This window comes from Teleopsis dalmanni, chromosome X, assembly GCF_002237135.1.
Source record: "Teleopsis dalmanni isolate 2A chromosome X, ASM223713v2, whole genome shotgun sequence".
NCBI classification, from domain to species: Eukaryota; Metazoa; Arthropoda; class Insecta; order Diptera; family Diopsidae; genus Teleopsis; species Teleopsis dalmanni.
The window spans coordinates 57,718,079-57,735,959 of NC_051848.1; the positions used below are offsets into that span (position 1 = coordinate 57,718,079).

The 17,881-nt window shown below is 31.0% G+C and overlaps 1 protein-coding gene and 1 pseudogene across 1 annotated transcript; one reads left to right on the plus strand and one right to left on the minus strand.

The window, feature by feature from the left end:
* Nucleotides 1-358: 358 nt before the first annotated feature.
* On the minus strand, nt 359-1,136 carry LOC119688456 (annotated as a pseudogene).
* A 5,814-nt stretch (nt 1,137-6,950) lies between these two features.
* Nucleotides 6,951-8,287, plus strand: LOC119688457 (GPN-loop GTPase 1-like). Its single transcript, XM_038103134.1, has 4 exons — nt 6,951-7,523; nt 7,614-7,837; nt 7,963-8,092; nt 8,162-8,287. Exons 1-4 carry the CDS (start codon nt 6,951-6,953, stop codon nt 8,285-8,287), a joined length of 1,053 nt encoding a protein of 350 aa, XP_037959062.1.
* Nucleotides 8,288-17,881: the final 9,594 nt, after the last annotated feature.

Below are 17,881 nucleotides of genomic sequence, written 5' to 3' on the forward strand. Positions count from 1 at the left end.
GGACCATATTCAACATATTCTGTCACATCTTTAATTTGTTAAAAAAAATCTGTAATATATTGGATACTTGTATTATATTGGGTACTTGTATTATCAATTTTGTATAGGCATTATGACTTTGGGAAATAAATTTATGTGTATGCAAAACGAAGAAGCTGTCTATTTATATAGATATAGTTATTGTGAAACTTCACTCACACCAGCGTTTCTAATTCATTTAATAAAGTAAAAATAAAAAAATAAAAAAAATAGAAACAAAATAGATGTATTTCAATTTTATTGAAATGCTCAAATGTATATAATAACATTTGATTGATTTGATTGATTGATGAGTTAATTAAATGTGTAGCAAATTTTATTAATGATTACTTGCATTGGTAATAGCTGGGTCATCACCAAAAGCTGCACCAGTCAAGTAAGTACCAGTTGTACGTCCAGCATCGCCCTCTTCAAATAAATCTGCCGAATCATCTGAATCTACTCTCTCATTCATTTGCATTACATGGATCCAATTCACCAGTAAAATAAAGAACAGCTTTAGGTATGACAAATGAGCGAAAAATAAATCCTATATTATAGTCAATTGTTAAGATTTTCCTTATATCATCAACCTTGTTTTCAGATTCTAGCAAAATCGGTAGAATGAAGAACTTGGCACATTTTTAATTAATATTTTGTTGGCGTCATCTTTAATGATCTCCTTAATTGTTTTTACCGTTAGATTCATACCTTTTTTCCAACTGATGTTGCAGCCTTCACTTTTACATACTAAAGGCCCTTCATACTGGAATGGCATTTCTTTATTAGGTTCAAAATTGAATGTGTATTTCTTTTTTAGTATATTATCAGTAAAATAATCATTCTCCTCAAAATAGAATTCTAAAGTAGAAGAATGGTAGTCATATTTTTCTCTAATATCCATGAGCTTCCGTAAGACTGGTTCATCATGTCTTTAAATCAAATGAGCAATCTCATCCACATTGCACAACACCGTTAACCAGAAATTGGGTATGCCAATAGCGTGATTGGTTAACATGTTGTACTCATTCAAAGTTGGGACTTCTTAGGTTGGGACTTCTTAGACTTTTGCTTAATGGACATTTTACTGGACGGTCCACTTTCCATAGACAACTTAACCTTTTTAGCTGAAATGAAAACAGATGAGTTTTCACGTTTGAAGTGATTTATAAAAAAATTAATAAAAGAACACACTCGTCACACTTTCTATTCATACTTTATGACTTGTGAGTCATTTTTATAAATGATAAATGATACACATTTTTAAGCGATTTTCCATTACAAAACTTAACAAAGTACTGTGCGGAAGAACAAACAAATGAGTCAAGTAAGAATTTTCTACGGAAGTTAAACGATGAATATGAGAGTAGTTAATTTGATATTTTACAACTCAAGAAAAAAATCAAATCGTATTTTTACTAGTTTTGCACAATCAAGCATGTTTGTCAAACACACATCAAACACTTGTTAACCATTGATAAATGTTTTAGAAACAGTGACGACTGCTCTAAGGTGCGGAGGTGTGCGGTGAACACCCTAATATAATTTACAAAATGTTAAATAACATAGGTATATAAATTTATTAAGTATCTTTACATCAAGAATTATTATTATTTATTACATTTCCATATAAATATATATTTTTAAAGTTTTAGCAAAAACAATTAAATATAATTGTCTATGAAAACTCAATTAATTTGCTTCTGTTAGCCGCTATACTTGTTAGTTGTGCTCATATATTTGCAGCTCAAATCACAGAACATTTCTATTATATTTCGTCTCTCCCCTTTGTGTGCAAAGAAGTTGGCCGCACATTCATACGTTACATATGAACAAAATAATGTGCGTGTGCTCCCGTTCGTAATATCAGAAATAGAGATTTACATATATAGTGGGAATTGTATGAGAGTAATTTTCTGTTCTATTCGAATATCAACTGTATGCATACGAATCCAACATGATGATTTGCCAAAGTGGTTGCATGAGCGGCTGAAGTTTGCAGCTCATCTCACCATACATTTCTATCACATTTCGTCTCTCCCCTTTTAACAGCAGCACCCACGAATTTCTGTTCTTATTGTGCGGGGTACTTGTGCGCACATTGCAAGTGGTTTCGATTTTGTTTGATCACTGCACAAACATGTATGTTTCTAAGTACAAACTCTTTTGTTTGAAAAAATTTGGTTTGATGTTAGGAGAATTATGTGAAAAGTTTTGTTTCTTCCATATTGATATAATATTAAACTTGTATATAAATTATTAATTTAATTTGTTTAATATGTTATTTTGTTAATGAATTGTTAATATAATATTGCGCGAATATATTGTTGCCTTATATAATATAGTTATTATTAATAAAAGATCTCATATATTTTAATATAAGTGGTACATGTAAAAACAACATTAAAGAAGGGCCGCACACCCTTCCAGATAGGGCACGCGTCGTCACTGTTTAGAAACGATGAAATCCAGTTATGACGTGACTATAGAATTGCAGTTAGAAATAGATAAAAAGAAATTTCAGGTAAATCCATTCAATCATATATGATGGTCTAAAAATAACGCTGGATGTGACGAAACAAGCATTAATATTAGAACCCGATTAGTTTATATCAGTCAAAGCACGTTGACTATCAGCAGTAAATTCTTTATTTAATCTTAAAATATGTTAACAGTAACTTGATGGATAGAAAACCATTGTTATAATTATAACATGTTCTATAAATAAAGAATTTACTGCTGATAGCCAACGGTCGCTACTTAAAGAAGGATAATGCTCTTTTGAACAAAACAAAATTCAATATCTTGAGCGGAAGACTACTGCTACTGGAGTTCTTCCTGATGAATCTGGTTTGAAAACAGTGCAAAAACTAATCTTTCCAAAAAATATCAAACCACTCAAAACGTTTTTGGGTAAAGTTACTTATTAACACAATTTTTTTTCCCATTTTAAGCGTCTCTGTTACGATGAAGTAGTCGAACTTATCGGCCTGCGACTCGATATTCGCCGGAAAACTTCAGGAAACGACATTATTTTGGGAGGAGTAGTGTAAGATATTATTGTAAAAATATTATTAAGTTGCACTGACTGTGAATTTCAAATTTGGCAGGACGCGAGTTTGACTCCTGGTACTTGCAGTCTCAAAAAAATTACATACGAATAATTAAATGCAAGAATTATTTCTAAGATCAGTGTTGATGGGTAGTTGGCAATACTCAAAACAGCTGTATGGTCAGCTAAAAATTCGATTGATTAAAATAATAAAAATTTAATTTTTGTTGTTGTAGTTCACTACTGTTCGGAAAACCTCTTTAAAAAATATTATTGTAAAAGTTTTCACCTAAAACAGAACAAGAGTTTCGTTAGCGTGGAGTCGTGCTTTTGCCAAAGAGGTATTGAAGAAGATGGGAAGAGGTATTGGACCAGAATGGCCAATATGTAACAAAGTTGTTTTTCATTTTCATAAAAGACACTAAATTAGTTTCTGTTCCACCTTTTAGTTTAAGTTGTTAAAAAAGCGCTTCAACAATTTCTCTTAATTATCCATAAGATTAAGCACAATATCTTGTTAAATTAAAAATCCTATATCTTATTTAGAATTACTGCTTAGTTAAATTCCTTCCGTCAATTTCTGAATTTAATTCAAAGTCATGGCTGACGGACTTCAAGAATATATTATGATTTAATGCCAATTGAAGTCAAACTGGTAGTTCAAGTGGTCGATTCAGTACTTAGAGTGATATCAATTTTAATTTGTTTGTACAAATGTACACTACTATAAAGCCAAAACGGTGCAGTAAATGTTGCGCATCATCCCGACTAAACGAAGAGTTGAAGGAACCATTACAAGGTTTTTAATAACATAATCAAAGCATTATAATTCCAGTAACAACAAATAAAGCCAACATAATTGCAGCTGCAACTCGTACTCCAACTCTAACTCCAACTCCAATATAAGTGTTGAACTATAGAACTGAAAAGGACGAAGTAGGAAAGTTTTTTGTTTTTTGTCACAGTACCAGCTGTAATGGCACTTCCTCAATGTGCTACTACAGGTTTTTTTCTACAGAAGTGAGCTCAAAACTTTTAAAGTATAAAATGCTTCCAACATAAAGTTACTGATGTAATAATAACAACAATAACAACAACAGGAACCGAAACCGAAACCGAAACAGACAGTAAAGAATCCTGAAGTAAAGCACCAGTGAAGAAGCTACAAGTGAATGACGTCGGGTCCTTATGCTTTTTACGGAATGCGCTTTACGTAAGTGCAAAATGCGAAGAATATTTCTTACTGCCATCAATTTCTGTTGTAGTCCTGCTTTATTCATCCATAAATGCTACCTTTTAGTCGCAGTATTTGTTGTTATTATTGTTGTTTTTATTCTTAGTTGCACTTGTAGTTTTTGTTAGAACTTTAAACATAAGGTGAGCAAAATTTTATGGAAGCTAAACGAAGAAGATGCACTTCTTATGAAAAAATGCATGAGCTGAGAAATGCGTAGAATAAGTTGGCACTGTAAATACAAGAAATAGAATAAATAAATAAGTGAAGTATCGTAAAAGTAATCTAAAATTTTTTCTGCAAAGTGTTAAGAATTATGTTTGCTTCTCTTGTTTTTGAAAACTATAATCGGTTTTCAGGCACTGATAAGATAAGCAAGTGGGTGGGTTAAGAAAATTTTGCTTTAACCGCTATTACTCACCGCATGCTTAATACACAACTATGCTTTATTATATATATCTATTTGTTTGAATAGAATCACAAATGTATAATAATTCAATCTGTATTTTCTAACTCAACAAATACCTATAAGAAATGAAATCAAAAAACACAAATGGGATTGGATCGGTCACACTTTGTAGACCGACTGGTGACACCACAAGAATGGCGATTGAGTGGAACCCGATGGGAAGCAGAAGAACGGGCAGACCTGCTCACACCTGGAGAAGGCAAATCGATATGAAAATGTTACACATGCGGAAAAGCTGGAGAGAGTTGAAGCTACTGGTACCAATCGTACCGAGTGGAAGATATTTGTTGCGACCCAATGCTCCTCCTGAGAGTTAAAGGATTAAATATATCTTTTACTAAGATAGTGCAACTAAAAATGAAACTGAATTCCACTAGATATATTATTTCATTTTTTATGTAAATAAATAAAATGAAACAGACGTACAATGCCTATAGGAGGAAGAGTTTAGAAGCTAATGCACAAGATATTGAAAGTACGAATAACGGTTGTATATTTCAGGGCACACTCAAAAGTAGCGCTTTCTCTGTAATCAAACACTTTTCCAGACTTTTGTTTGTAATTTCTCGTATTATCTGCGTTGATGTTTATTTTATTTAACAGATGTCATCATTATATGTATAGTACATTCAAGTATTAGAAGACATGAAATTTATTTTTGTTATTTCAATTTTTTTTAATTGCGTAAAAGAGTAGAACACTTTGCTTTGCTTTTCTTAAGTGTCAATTATCTTCACAAACTTACTTTCATTATGACTATTTAATTTTTTATTACTGTTTAGTTATTTGTCGAAACCCATTTCCAGTAATTAAGGGCAGATGGGTAAGCAGATAGGTTTAACATTTTATTAAATGAACTTAAAATGATAATTATTACTTACTTCTTCTTTTTTTGTGGTAGGTGGAAAGCATCGACATGCATATTATAAAGCTTGGTTTGAAACTTTATTGAAACCACTTTTCAGAAATGAATGGAAAAAATTTCTTCCATTGTCCCTGAGGTCAATATGTAAAACTTCATTCCTGTGTTTAGAAAGTTGAGATAAAGATGTTTACTACTTAGAAGTTATAGCTTTCAGAATTAAAGTCTTAAAATTATCTATGTAAACATGGTGGCCATATGAGGGTTGACTCTGGCTCTTATGGGATCTAGAGTTCAGAGCCACACTTCCTAGCGAGTACTCTCAACCTAACCTGCAAGGTCATCAGCAAGATAAGTACGCACATTAAGCGCTCTGTGAAACTTGCTAAGTTTTCGTGGGACGGAAAAGGCTACGGATCCTTCTGAGAGCCATTTTTGCAAGATTTCACGCAGCCAAATTCAAAAATCAGTCTATTGTGAATGTCATATTAGCTTTTCATTCACTGATAAATTAAAATACTTAAATAAATAAATTACTTTAAATATATAAGATAAAAATGCTTACTATTGCCTTTCTAATATTCATTTTTTTTTTTTTTATTTAAATTTATTTATTTTTAGTTTTTGTTGTTGTGATTTGAGTTAGTGCTATTGCGCACTTTTACTATATTATGGCTGGGGGGCTTATCCCTGTCCCACACTAAACTTTAACTATACTAGAATCATTATAATTTATTTATTTTCTAACTGATGACGGACCGTAGATCAGCATATCTTTCTGTGCATCCTGAGGTGCACTTAAGGTTTGTTAGAGCGGGGTTGGGGTTGGGGTCAGGTTTTACTAGCAAAAAATTTTGTGTCTCAAGTTTGTTTCCTTTTATATAAATTAATTTATGTTTAGTGTTTGCAATTTTTACTTTTCATGCTTTACACAACACAACAAAAAATATATGTCAACAATAAGCATTTAACATATTTAAAAAAGTGATGCCAATTTATTTCAACCAGACTTAATGCTGTTTTTTACAACTATGGAAGAAGAGCTGGTGCTAGTGAGTTTTTCACCAACACCTTAAGGAGCTCCATGGCATATTATTATTGTTCGAAAAAACAAATATTAGTTCACAATGGAGTTGCCATTCTTATAATGTATATTCTTTGCAGTAAAGTATTCTTTGATCCAAATCTTTTGACAACTAAAAAAACGATGACATTTGGTTAATGCAATTGAAAAATACTGACAACACTATTTCCTCTCCTCTGCATAAAATATTTGCTTAATCATTAATATTTAAAAAATAAAAACCAGCAAGAAATGATTGAAAGCTTGGATATCAATCAGATAATAACAAAAGCGGCAAATCGGTTTGTAGGTGAACCAATTTGTGTGATAGTTTTAGGAATGGGTGGGTCTGGGAAGACTACATTCGTAGGAAAACTTGCACAATTGGCTTATGATCAATTCAAGCCATATGTTATTAATTTGGATCCTGCTTGTGTACAACCTCCATACGGTTGTAATATTAATATCCACGATACAGTTGATGAAATCACTGAACAATACAATTTCGAAACAAAGGGCTTAGTAGAAACAGCAGTCAATCTATTCGCCATACAGATTGAAAAAGTTTTGAAGTTCATTAAAAATGCTGGACAAAGAGGACATAGATGGTGTATCATTGATGCTCCAGGTCCAGCAGAAGAATTCGTTTGCTCTACTGCAGGCACAATAATCACTAAATCATTGGCCTGTATGTTTCCTACAATTGTCGTTTATATAATGGATATTGTACGATCCGTGAATCCAGTAACATTTGTGACTCACATGTTACAAGTTATGACGATATTGCGTAAGACACGTCTACCATTCATTGTGGCACTAAATAAGGTTTGTAAAGATTAAGTATTTATTTTAGTATAAACATTTAGTAATTATTGATTATATAAAATTTATAATTTGAAAAATATATTTAAACAGATTGACGTGCTGGATCATTCTACTCCTTTGAATTGGATGAAAGATTTTGAAGCACTTGATGAAGCGACATTGCATCATAGCATAACTGGTCTACCACACTTAGTTTCGCGAACAGCGGACACATTTTACAAAACCCTCAGTAGGTGCGCAATTTCTTCGATAACTGGAGTTGGGTTTGATGATTTCTTCCACTGCGCTGCTGAAGGCGTGAAGGAATACGAAATGTAAGAATATTAAGTATTTCTTCTAAATCCATTCAGTATTAAAAGTAACAAAAGTAGAACATATAACCGTTTAAAAATACAATTTGTATGTATATAGAAAATTTTTTTTATTTATTTTATATTAGTTGCTTCAAAGTGGAATACAATGACTTACATTTTCGCTTGAAGTTTGAAGAGGAAATCAATATTGCAGCTGACCAATTATTAGAAAGAATACGTCCAGTTGAAATCACATTGAACTTATCCATAAAAGAGGTTTGTTGAAGTATTTCATTTTTTAACAAAGATATATTCTTATTTAAATGTATGCATATCTATAAAAAGATCCCTACTGGTGCAGTACGTACGGATGGATGTATGAAATGTGACCGTAATGCTAGTTCAAAGGACGATAAGGGTGAAGACAAGCCAACGCCTGATAGCATTTTTGATACAAAATTTGATGAATAGGTGCTTTTCATTAGTTGTATGTAAAATAGTTAAAATATTAGTGTTTATAAACAAATAGTTATTGGTTTAAGTCTAATCTTAAGTATGTAAACATAATTTATATAAAGATGTACTTATTTACCTAAGTTCTAATAAGATGCTGACTTTGGTTTATACATATATGTGTGTAAGTATTTGTTTAAGAGCTGTGAGTTAGAACGTTCTTAATTTAATTAATATACATCTATATATATATTCAATGAAAGTTAACAAACATATAATCTTAGATATTCACTAACATGAGTTAAGTTTTTAGTATATGATCTGATCAGTCTTTATAATCAGTCTTTGGCAACTCCCTAAAACAGTAACAACCAACTCTTTTACTAGAAACAGAATCTTCTTTAAGAATACAGTTTCTGCTTAGTTCACTTAGATTATTCAATCGCTGTTTAACTGAATCCCTGATTGACTCCAACTCTGACTAACTTTTAACTCCTGGGTTTTATTAGTTTTTTTTAACACACTACCATATGATTACTATATGTTAATTATAAATTTTTTTATAAATAAGAACTAGATATATATCACAGCTAAATCATACAAATTTGATTTACTTTTTTAGTAGTTCTCATTTCCGAAATGTGAAGAAAGTTCAAAATTTATTCAAAAAGATATTTTCAATTGATTTTTCTTACACAGCTACTTTAAAAACTTGCAAGGAAATCGATATGCAGTATTTTATCAAATTATTATAGTAGAGGTATTCACTTTGTCCTGCAAACTCATTGCAAGAGCCACGAAATGCAAGAATGCTATACTGACATTGCAAGAGTACGAGAACACCTCTGTTGCAGAATTGCCACAACAAAATTAAACAGCTGTTTTTGCACAATACTGCATCCACATAAGAAGCAACAGATGTCATAACAGCTGTTTTTTTCCCCTTATTTGTTTCGTTGCAAGCATATATACATGGGGATAGCTATAGCAAGATTGCAAGCAATTGCAAGAAACTTTGTGCGTATATTATTGTTCACTGCAAGCTCGCGCAATTTGTGCATTTGGTGCACTTTACAATCAGTTTGCAAGACAAAGTGCATACCTCTAGTATTTTCAATAGTTGCATAAAAAAAAAAAAATAAATATATCGATGCCCCGCTGTAAGATTTATTTATTAATTTGGTAATCACTGACGTAATTGCCACAAATCAAAGAAAAATAAGAAAAACTTTGTCAAACAAGAACCAGAATTTCTAGTTTCAATTAAAAGTACATATGTATGTCATTGAAATGGACTGACCATATTGTAGGGATGCTTGAAGACTGATCAAAAAGATCTTTCTCTATTAAGTTAAATAGGTGATCTTAAAAGAGAATAAGCACATATGAAGAATATGAATTAAGAACAACTGGCAAAAAGAAAGTGTCGCCAAAAATAACTGTTATTGACTAAAGGTGCCATTAGTTTTTCTTCCAACAAATCGTAAAATTCAATTAATATTTCTTCAACTTTAATGCTGTTGGTGTACCACTGTTTTTTATCCATACTCCCAGACTGTTCTCTAATGATAGCTTGATAAATAGGAGTACTCAAGACTTATAATAATGATTGTCCGATTTGTTTGTAATCTGTATATGGTATTACAACACAAAAACCACTCCACTCCACTTACTTGTCAAAATAAAATCTATTTAAATATACAATATTTATGAAATATGTTTTTTAATTTAAATCATTAGGTTTAAAAAAAATGTTCTTCTAATTAATAATTTATTGTGAATTTTTTAAGCGATTGTTGCATTATGCAATTGCGCATTTGAAATGAAACCAAATTCTTAGTGCAGACACAAGATTTTTCGTTATTCAAAATTATAATAGTGGCAATTATTTATTTTCAATATGCTTAGCTCAATCTATACCACAGATTTCGTCAATCCAGCCTCTGTAACTAAGGATTTCCTCAAAAGGCATAAAGGCGCTATAACTTGTAGTTCCAAAACTCCAACTCAGTATCGTTTCTCTGATATACACGTCGATATTGGTTGCGATAAACATCCAAAGGAATTAAACAAAATGTTAAAAGTTTCATTCCCTGAACTTCATGCAGATTTTGAAGAAGTAGCGCTAGAAAAAAATTTTAAAAAATATTCAGAACAAGATAAGCTACCTACGTTTTCATCAATGACAACCTATCAACATTGCTATGGCATCCCAGAAGAGACAGCTAGACCGAGCATTGAGAAGATGGTATTAGATTTTGACGGCGAAGCAAAGAAGATAAACATTGATGACAGATTGCGTTATCTTTATGAAACAGATGAATGTCACCCGAACTATATACGTCAACTTATTGAAGGTGAAAATTCCAGTTACCAAAAACAACCCAATTACAGTATTGAAGATACTATTAAGAATCCATTGATCACTGAATATAATAGTACGATCAGTAGAACAGGTTGCATGATCAATCGTAACAAGTTACATGCTGACGCTGGTTCTAAACGCCAACGCACTTATAAACTTATTCACAAATGTAAAGAGCGCAGACATTAATCGAAAGGTTTCCTTATTTACGTTGTTCCATTTTTCTTTCGGTACACATTCCGGAACACATTTACAACCGGTGCCAAGGATGGAACACTATTAAATAAATTAAACTATTAAAGAATTAAAGAAAATCCATAGCCACAATGCTTAGCGTTTTAGACTGATAGTACGAAGATGGTTGGAATTGATCAAGATTCCTATTCACGATTAAATAAATTTGATTAAGGCATTCTGATTGTCAGAAAACTTTCTGAGTTATCTTAAAAATTCATTTGTTTACTATCGAATGCAGAATTCATTTGGAAATTGCAGTTATTAAATAATAATCTTTTATCATTAGAAATTTTTCATTTGTGATTTTTTTAACGTACTCAGTTTAGTGTTGTACTTTATATACGATTTGTACTTTGTCTAGAAGTTAGAATCTGCTATCGGCTATTAACTCATGGATAGTAAAATTTATGAAAAGCATAAGAATGGCAAGCCTAACTAATTTTAAAGAAACTGAACATTTTTGTGCGAAAATCATTGTTAGATGGTATCAGTTTTTATATATATTGAATGTCACGTTCTTATGCTTTCAAACCAGAAATCGAGATAAAAATCGAGTCAGCACTAAGAGTATCAAATTTTCAAATTTATATATTAAGATTAAAAGATTCATCCAATATGTTTTACTATGTGAATTGTGGTATTATTTAAATTGATTATTCAGACTAAAAACCTGACAAGACCTTTCCCATATTAACTTAAATTTAAAATTACCTATCGAAGTTCTTATGTTTTGCTTATCTTTAAAAATGGTTTTAGATATATTTTTAGGCATGTCTTAATGAGATCAGTAATCGCTTCTTTGTCGAGTTCATCTAGCTTATTAATTAGTGAAGTTTTGCATTGATTACTCATTGAAAAACCTTTAAGATAAATTTTATAAATAAAAAAAACGTAGCAGACATGAATTAATTGGAAAACTTTATATAAAATTTTCATAAATTTTATACCTAGTCATTTATTTCAAATAAACATTTTATTGAGTTTATCGAAAGAAAATTTCAAAATATGGACTCCTCATCAAGTTACAATATGGCTAGTAATCAGATAAGTGATGAAACGTTAGACAGTGTTTTTACTGGGCAACTTAAAATTTTGCGATCCTTAATTCTGCAACATCCAAGCAAAGATGATATCGATATTTGTCGCAAATGGCTTTATGCCTTTAAAAATATAAAAGACTGTAAGAAAGAGAAACTAGCAAGGATTTGCCTTTGCGATTTATTGCAAATGCATTTACAAACGATGGGCTATTTGACATTACCGTTTACTAATCTACAAAACTGCAAACGAAATTTGGAAGAAGTTTTGCGAGAAGCAGAGTTATCCAGGAAAATTGGTATCCCATCTGCACAGTTGCCACCAAAATCAGTTCCAAGATCACAGCATAAGTCACAACCACAGCCACATAAATTGAAAAGTAAGTCAAGTATTTGTCATCCACATTCCGATCAAATTCGTATTAAACCCGATCTTTTACGAGAACTGAACCGAAATAAGATCAGTGCTGAAAATGTTGAATTGAAAAACAGTGTGGATATTTCACAACTTCATCTCACAAACTTAGAGATTGAAAATTCAATATTGGAGGAGAAGTTGTTGGAATCTATAAATGAGAATAATCAGTATTGTGAGAAATTCAAAAAAATTAAAAAATCCTTTCAATTTTGTTTAATAAAACAAATACAGGAACTGGAAGTAAATAACGAAGAGCAGGTGCAGCCTCCAAACTTATTTAAGAACTTATTCAAGGATTTCACTGAAAATAATTTTTCGAAAAAAGTGAACGCTTTGGACGAGATTTTTAATGCAAATTTGCATAAATGTCTAGAAATGGAATTTAGTAAGCAAAAAATATTGATTCTAAATGATCTACGTTCCGAACACAAGAATAGCATACGTGCGATGAAAAATCGGTACAAGGAACGTTTGGAAAGGATTACAACACTGCAGAAATTAATTATTAAAATGTTTCAGTTGAGATACTTTTCCGAAATAAGTCAAGCATATATGGATGTACAGTACGACATGGCAAAACTGTTGAAACTTCTCAACTATATAGAGGACGAATACAAAATAATATTAATTGATATTATTTAATTTGATTTTTATATATTTTCATATTAGCTATCAATTCGAAGATTTATAAATATATTTTAGTTGACTTGAAATATGTTTTGTTCACAAAAATAAAAAAAATGTTTACAAATTGTAAAATAAACACAAAAGTTATATATTATTATTTATATAACATATGTATTGATATTTGGTAATATGTATAGCAACATCAATGTTAGGGAAGATTTCTTTATATTTCTTTAGGTGAACTGCACAATATTTCTCTAATTTTGGGCACGTGACATAAGAATACCAAAGGAATCTAAAAAGCTGATGGACTGACAAGAAGCTCTTACAAGATCGATTTTCTAATCACTATATTCAGGTAATAGAGATGATGAAATCAACTAGTAGACTGCCTATGGAAGAGTATGGTAAATTGTAATACCAGTAGGATATTATGTTTTGAAAATATTTTAAGAAAACATTATCGCTGCTTAGCAAAAAAACAAAAAGCGATATATCTAGACCGACGACAATTTTAGCTATCTTGTGGTCTATTAGAATCATACGATCATCTTAATAAGCACGCAGCCAATTATTTCTGGTAAGCAGCCAGAAAAATGACTGAGGGGGCTCTTTAGTCCCTGGCAGCGAGTACGAGAGTCACTATTCATATTTTAAGCCTTACAGTGAATTACAACTACAATATTTTATTTTCAATTGATTGAATTTTTTGGCTAACCATGCAGAACTTTTGCATAATGCCAAAAACTTATTATTAGTAGCTTTTAGAAATAATCATTGGGTTTAAAAATCTGTCTACAAATGTTGAAATATAACTTCAGGCTTAAAATTTTGAAGAGTTTAAAGAGTTGTAATGACTTTACTAATTTAAAACAACTTAGCCAAAGTTATATTTTCTTTGCTCAAAGTTAAAACCTGAACTTCTTATTTTTTATTTCATTTTTTTTCCATTTTCTCAGAAAAAAAAAAATTATTTAAAATTTACGACTCGTTTTTAAACCAATATTTTAAATAAAATTTATGCCTTCTAAAACCAAAATCTTATTGAAAACTGTCAACGAAGAGGCAACAATTACTTAAATCACCTCAAAGCTATATATATTAAACTATTCGTACCAGATTATGTTACTAGCTTTTATCTGATATATAATATTATATGTACAATTATATGTAGAAAAAAGTTTTAGGGGCATATGCAAAGTGATGTTTTGAGAAACATCAAAATACAATCGGAAATCATTACATCTTTCGAATTCTATGGAAAATTTGACTACAGAAAATATAGGTTTCTCCTTTTTAAAAAATTTTTTCAAATATTTGTAAACTAGTATACTAAATAAAATGAAATTAATATTATGAATTATAAAGAGGTTTTCGAACAGCAATGAACTACAACAACAAAAATTCATTATATATTATTTTAATTAATTGCATTTTCGGTTGACCACACATCTGAAATAATTCTTGTATTTAATTTTTCATAAGTATTTTTTTTTCTGACTGCAAGTACCAGGAATTGTACTCGTGCCCTGCCAAATTTAAAGTTCAGAGTCAGCACTCCTTAACCAACTGACCCAAAGCCGTACTTGACATTTTATGTTCGCACATTTTTTTGGGGTTTTTGTTAATTTGCTGTGACAGTTTTATTAACGAATTTACTTGCTGTCTTTATATTATAATATAGTCTATGACTTAGACTAGCTGTAGAATTATTGAATTAATTTATTATATTTATGTTGATTTTAATTGTTAAAATTCAATACTATTCTGCTTATGAATTATTAAAGTAATATGTTCTGAAAATTGTTGTTTTAATATCATAAACAAAAATTTTGATTTATGCATTCTTGGTAAAGCATCAATTAAATTGAAATTGTAATAAAAGCACTAAAGTTTTATATTAAAATAAAACTTTCAAAAGCAAGAAGAGGATTTTGCATTTATTCTTTTTTGCTCTGGTCTATTCACATTTATATTCACACTGATTAAAGAACAACATACAATAATGGAGATTTGATTGATTTAATTAGAAAGACTGAAAATAGGTATGCTACGAATATAGATCGAACATATTTTGCCAATAACTAAACAATAAGAAAAATGAAAATTATATTCACACAGAATATTGAAATCGCATATGTAGTATAAGTGAAGAGGTATTGATGCGATAGTTGCTGCAACATTGCAGTACAGAAGAGCTGCAAATATAGCAACTCAATGCTCAATGCTACTCAATATTTATTTATGCAATTTCAACCAATAACCAATAAGTCACATACAACCAGCTGATGCAGTTAGTTGCAAATCCTGACAAATCAGCCACGACAACAATAGCTCTACTTCAACTGTGCACGATAATTTCCTGATAAGTCTGCTTAGTTCAATTATGGCATTCAATATTCCATTATAAATTATTTTTACTCAACACACTACATGCCACTTCGCATACTGCAATGGATCCGCAATGGATTTTATCTTAAAAGCACACAGCAGTTCAGTCAGATATGCACTTCATTCACTTGATGTGAAAATAATTACAAATTATCATATATGAAGAAGTATGAGAATGAAGTTGTTGTGTGTGTGTGTGTGTTATCTTGCAATCGAATTTTTGTAAACATAAAAGTATTTTTTAATATTTCCTTCTATGTAACCCTGAACAACATAGCCTTTCTATTAGATTTTCTTTTTCAAATATTCATTGAAAATTTCAGAAAATTCTCTTTAAGGAAGATTTTTTAACATTTTATTTTGCGTTAAAACAGAATTTACGATTATTATTGTATGAAGTCCAAATACATATATTAATGCAAATGTTTTATTTATCTTGTGCCTAGCTTTAAAGCGAATTCATGAGTTTAAATTCATTTTCTCTATTTTCTGCACATATTGACGTCTTTCCTATACAACTGACAACACAAACATCTCGATAATTGCTGCAGTAACAAAAACAAAATGAAGACTAAATTTCCGAACCAGTGAGGCAGCTGGAACTGGAGGAAAGCACTGGAACTGGACACTGGAAAGCACTGTGAAGAAATGTAACCATCTTTCAAGCGGAAATATACACGATAGACAGATGCGCCTTGAACGCAACTACCGGAACCTTAAAATTGCAATATTGACTGATAGCCAGGCAGGTATAATGGCACTCATATCTTACCAGGTGACATCCAAACTGGTATGGAAGTGCATTGACAAGCTGAACATACTTAACTCCAACAGTCAAATGCACTTAATATGGATTCCGGGACATGCTAGTATGCAAGGCCATGAAATGGCAAACAAACTCGTAAGAAGAGACGCGGCTTTAATAATGATAGGCCCAGAAACTTTTTGCGGTCTAGGCAAAGATAGATAGAATTATAGATGGATAAAATTAATCATTCTTATGAACGGCGCAGAGGAAAAAGAAAGAGGTCTATATTGGGATGGAATTATTATGGGATTACTAAGTGGTCACTGTAGATTGAATAAACACCTAACAAAGTTAGAAATATAATCCTACCCAAACTTCAGATACTATGGAGAAGAGAGAAACCACTGATTCACAAGCAGAAGAAGCACCTAAGAGTGTATTTCATGGAACATAGGGATTCAAGACTGGGAAATATAGGCCCTATACTGTCTTTCATTAAAGAAATCGGACTTGTAGAAAAACTCTAATTTCACTAAGGGCCGCAATAGATCTTTTAAGTCACAGTGTACTATCCCTTTTCATAATAATAACAATAAAGTTTTTGAAATCCCTCTTTAACATCAGCTAGAAATTTATGGAAGTCTGGATATTAGTTTTTTTTAGTCTAAAATACATACTCCAATCATAATATTCATAATTCAGTATAAATACATAAAATTTATGAAATGAATACGTAAAACGTTTTTGAACAAATTTTTAAAACAATGGGCAATATGTTTTGATCGAGCGACCATTAGGTATGTCTCAATGTCTTGAAGATATGTTCGTTGACGGATCAATGCTTTTCAAATCGGTTCGTCTAGTCCAACCTTAAAATAAAAATTAACCTATCAATGTTTCCAAAATATTTCGTCGTTTCTTATGAGTGTGTTTTTATTTCAATTTGAAATATGCATAAATAGAGTTTAGGACTGGTCTCGAAGAAAAATATATTTTATTGTTGTTTATTCATGGAAATCTCCAAATCAACACAGCAGTGGAAACTTTCAAAATATTTTTGATATAATTTTTAAAACTCGATTGGAATTGCGTTTACGTCTGTTGTTGTCTTCATCATGACTTCAGTTCCTCTTTTTGGAACTTTTACTTTCCAAAAATAATTTAATCGGAGCTAAAAATAAGTTTTCAGTTTATTTGGTAAGGTTTGCAGGTATATTTTATCTTCGTCCAACATTTTCTTGGCACAGGCCAAAATTCAAATCAACAGGCAAGTTAAAAAATCAGCTGTTTGAAGTGAGAACAAATGAATTAGAACGAATGTAAACACTTTCAAATGACTCAATTGAAATGAACCATTTATCGTCAGTGTAAACGCTATATTAGCATGCCTGATATCAATAGGGATCTTTCTATTAAAACCATCATTACCAAATGCATAAATGCCATATCTGATATCAATAAGGATCTTTCAGTTAAAACCATCATTACCAAATGCATAAAATTAAAGCATCTAGCTAATTCAGCGAAATAGATTTGGACGAAAGATTTGTCGATATGAGGTTTGTAATATTTTAAATAAGATGGAGTGTTATACAGATTGTCCTAGTGTTGATCAAATGGTGTATCCAAAGGAATGAGTTAAAGTGTTAACTACTATCAACTTCTTTAAATCACAATACACTTTTGGATATCACTGCTCTAAAAAAAATTTATGAAACCAATCTCTTCAATTTAGGGACAGTCAGTGCAGTGCGCTTTAAAGTGTTAGTTTAGACTAAAATAATTTTAT

Bases quoted from the DNA above. Each gene is read 5' to 3' on its own strand.
- LOC119688457 (XM_038103134.1), top strand. From the start codon at position 6,951: ATGATTGAAAGCTTGGATATCAATCAGATAATAACAAAAGCGGCAAAT. The intron at 7,524-7,613 runs GTTTGTAAAGAT...ATATTTAAACAG, and splicing joins TCATTGTGGCACTAAATAAG to ATTGACGTGCTGGATCATTC. The intron at 7,838-7,962 runs GTAAGAATATTA...ATTTTATATTAG, and splicing joins GGCGTGAAGGAATACGAAAT to TTGCTTCAAAGTGGAATACA.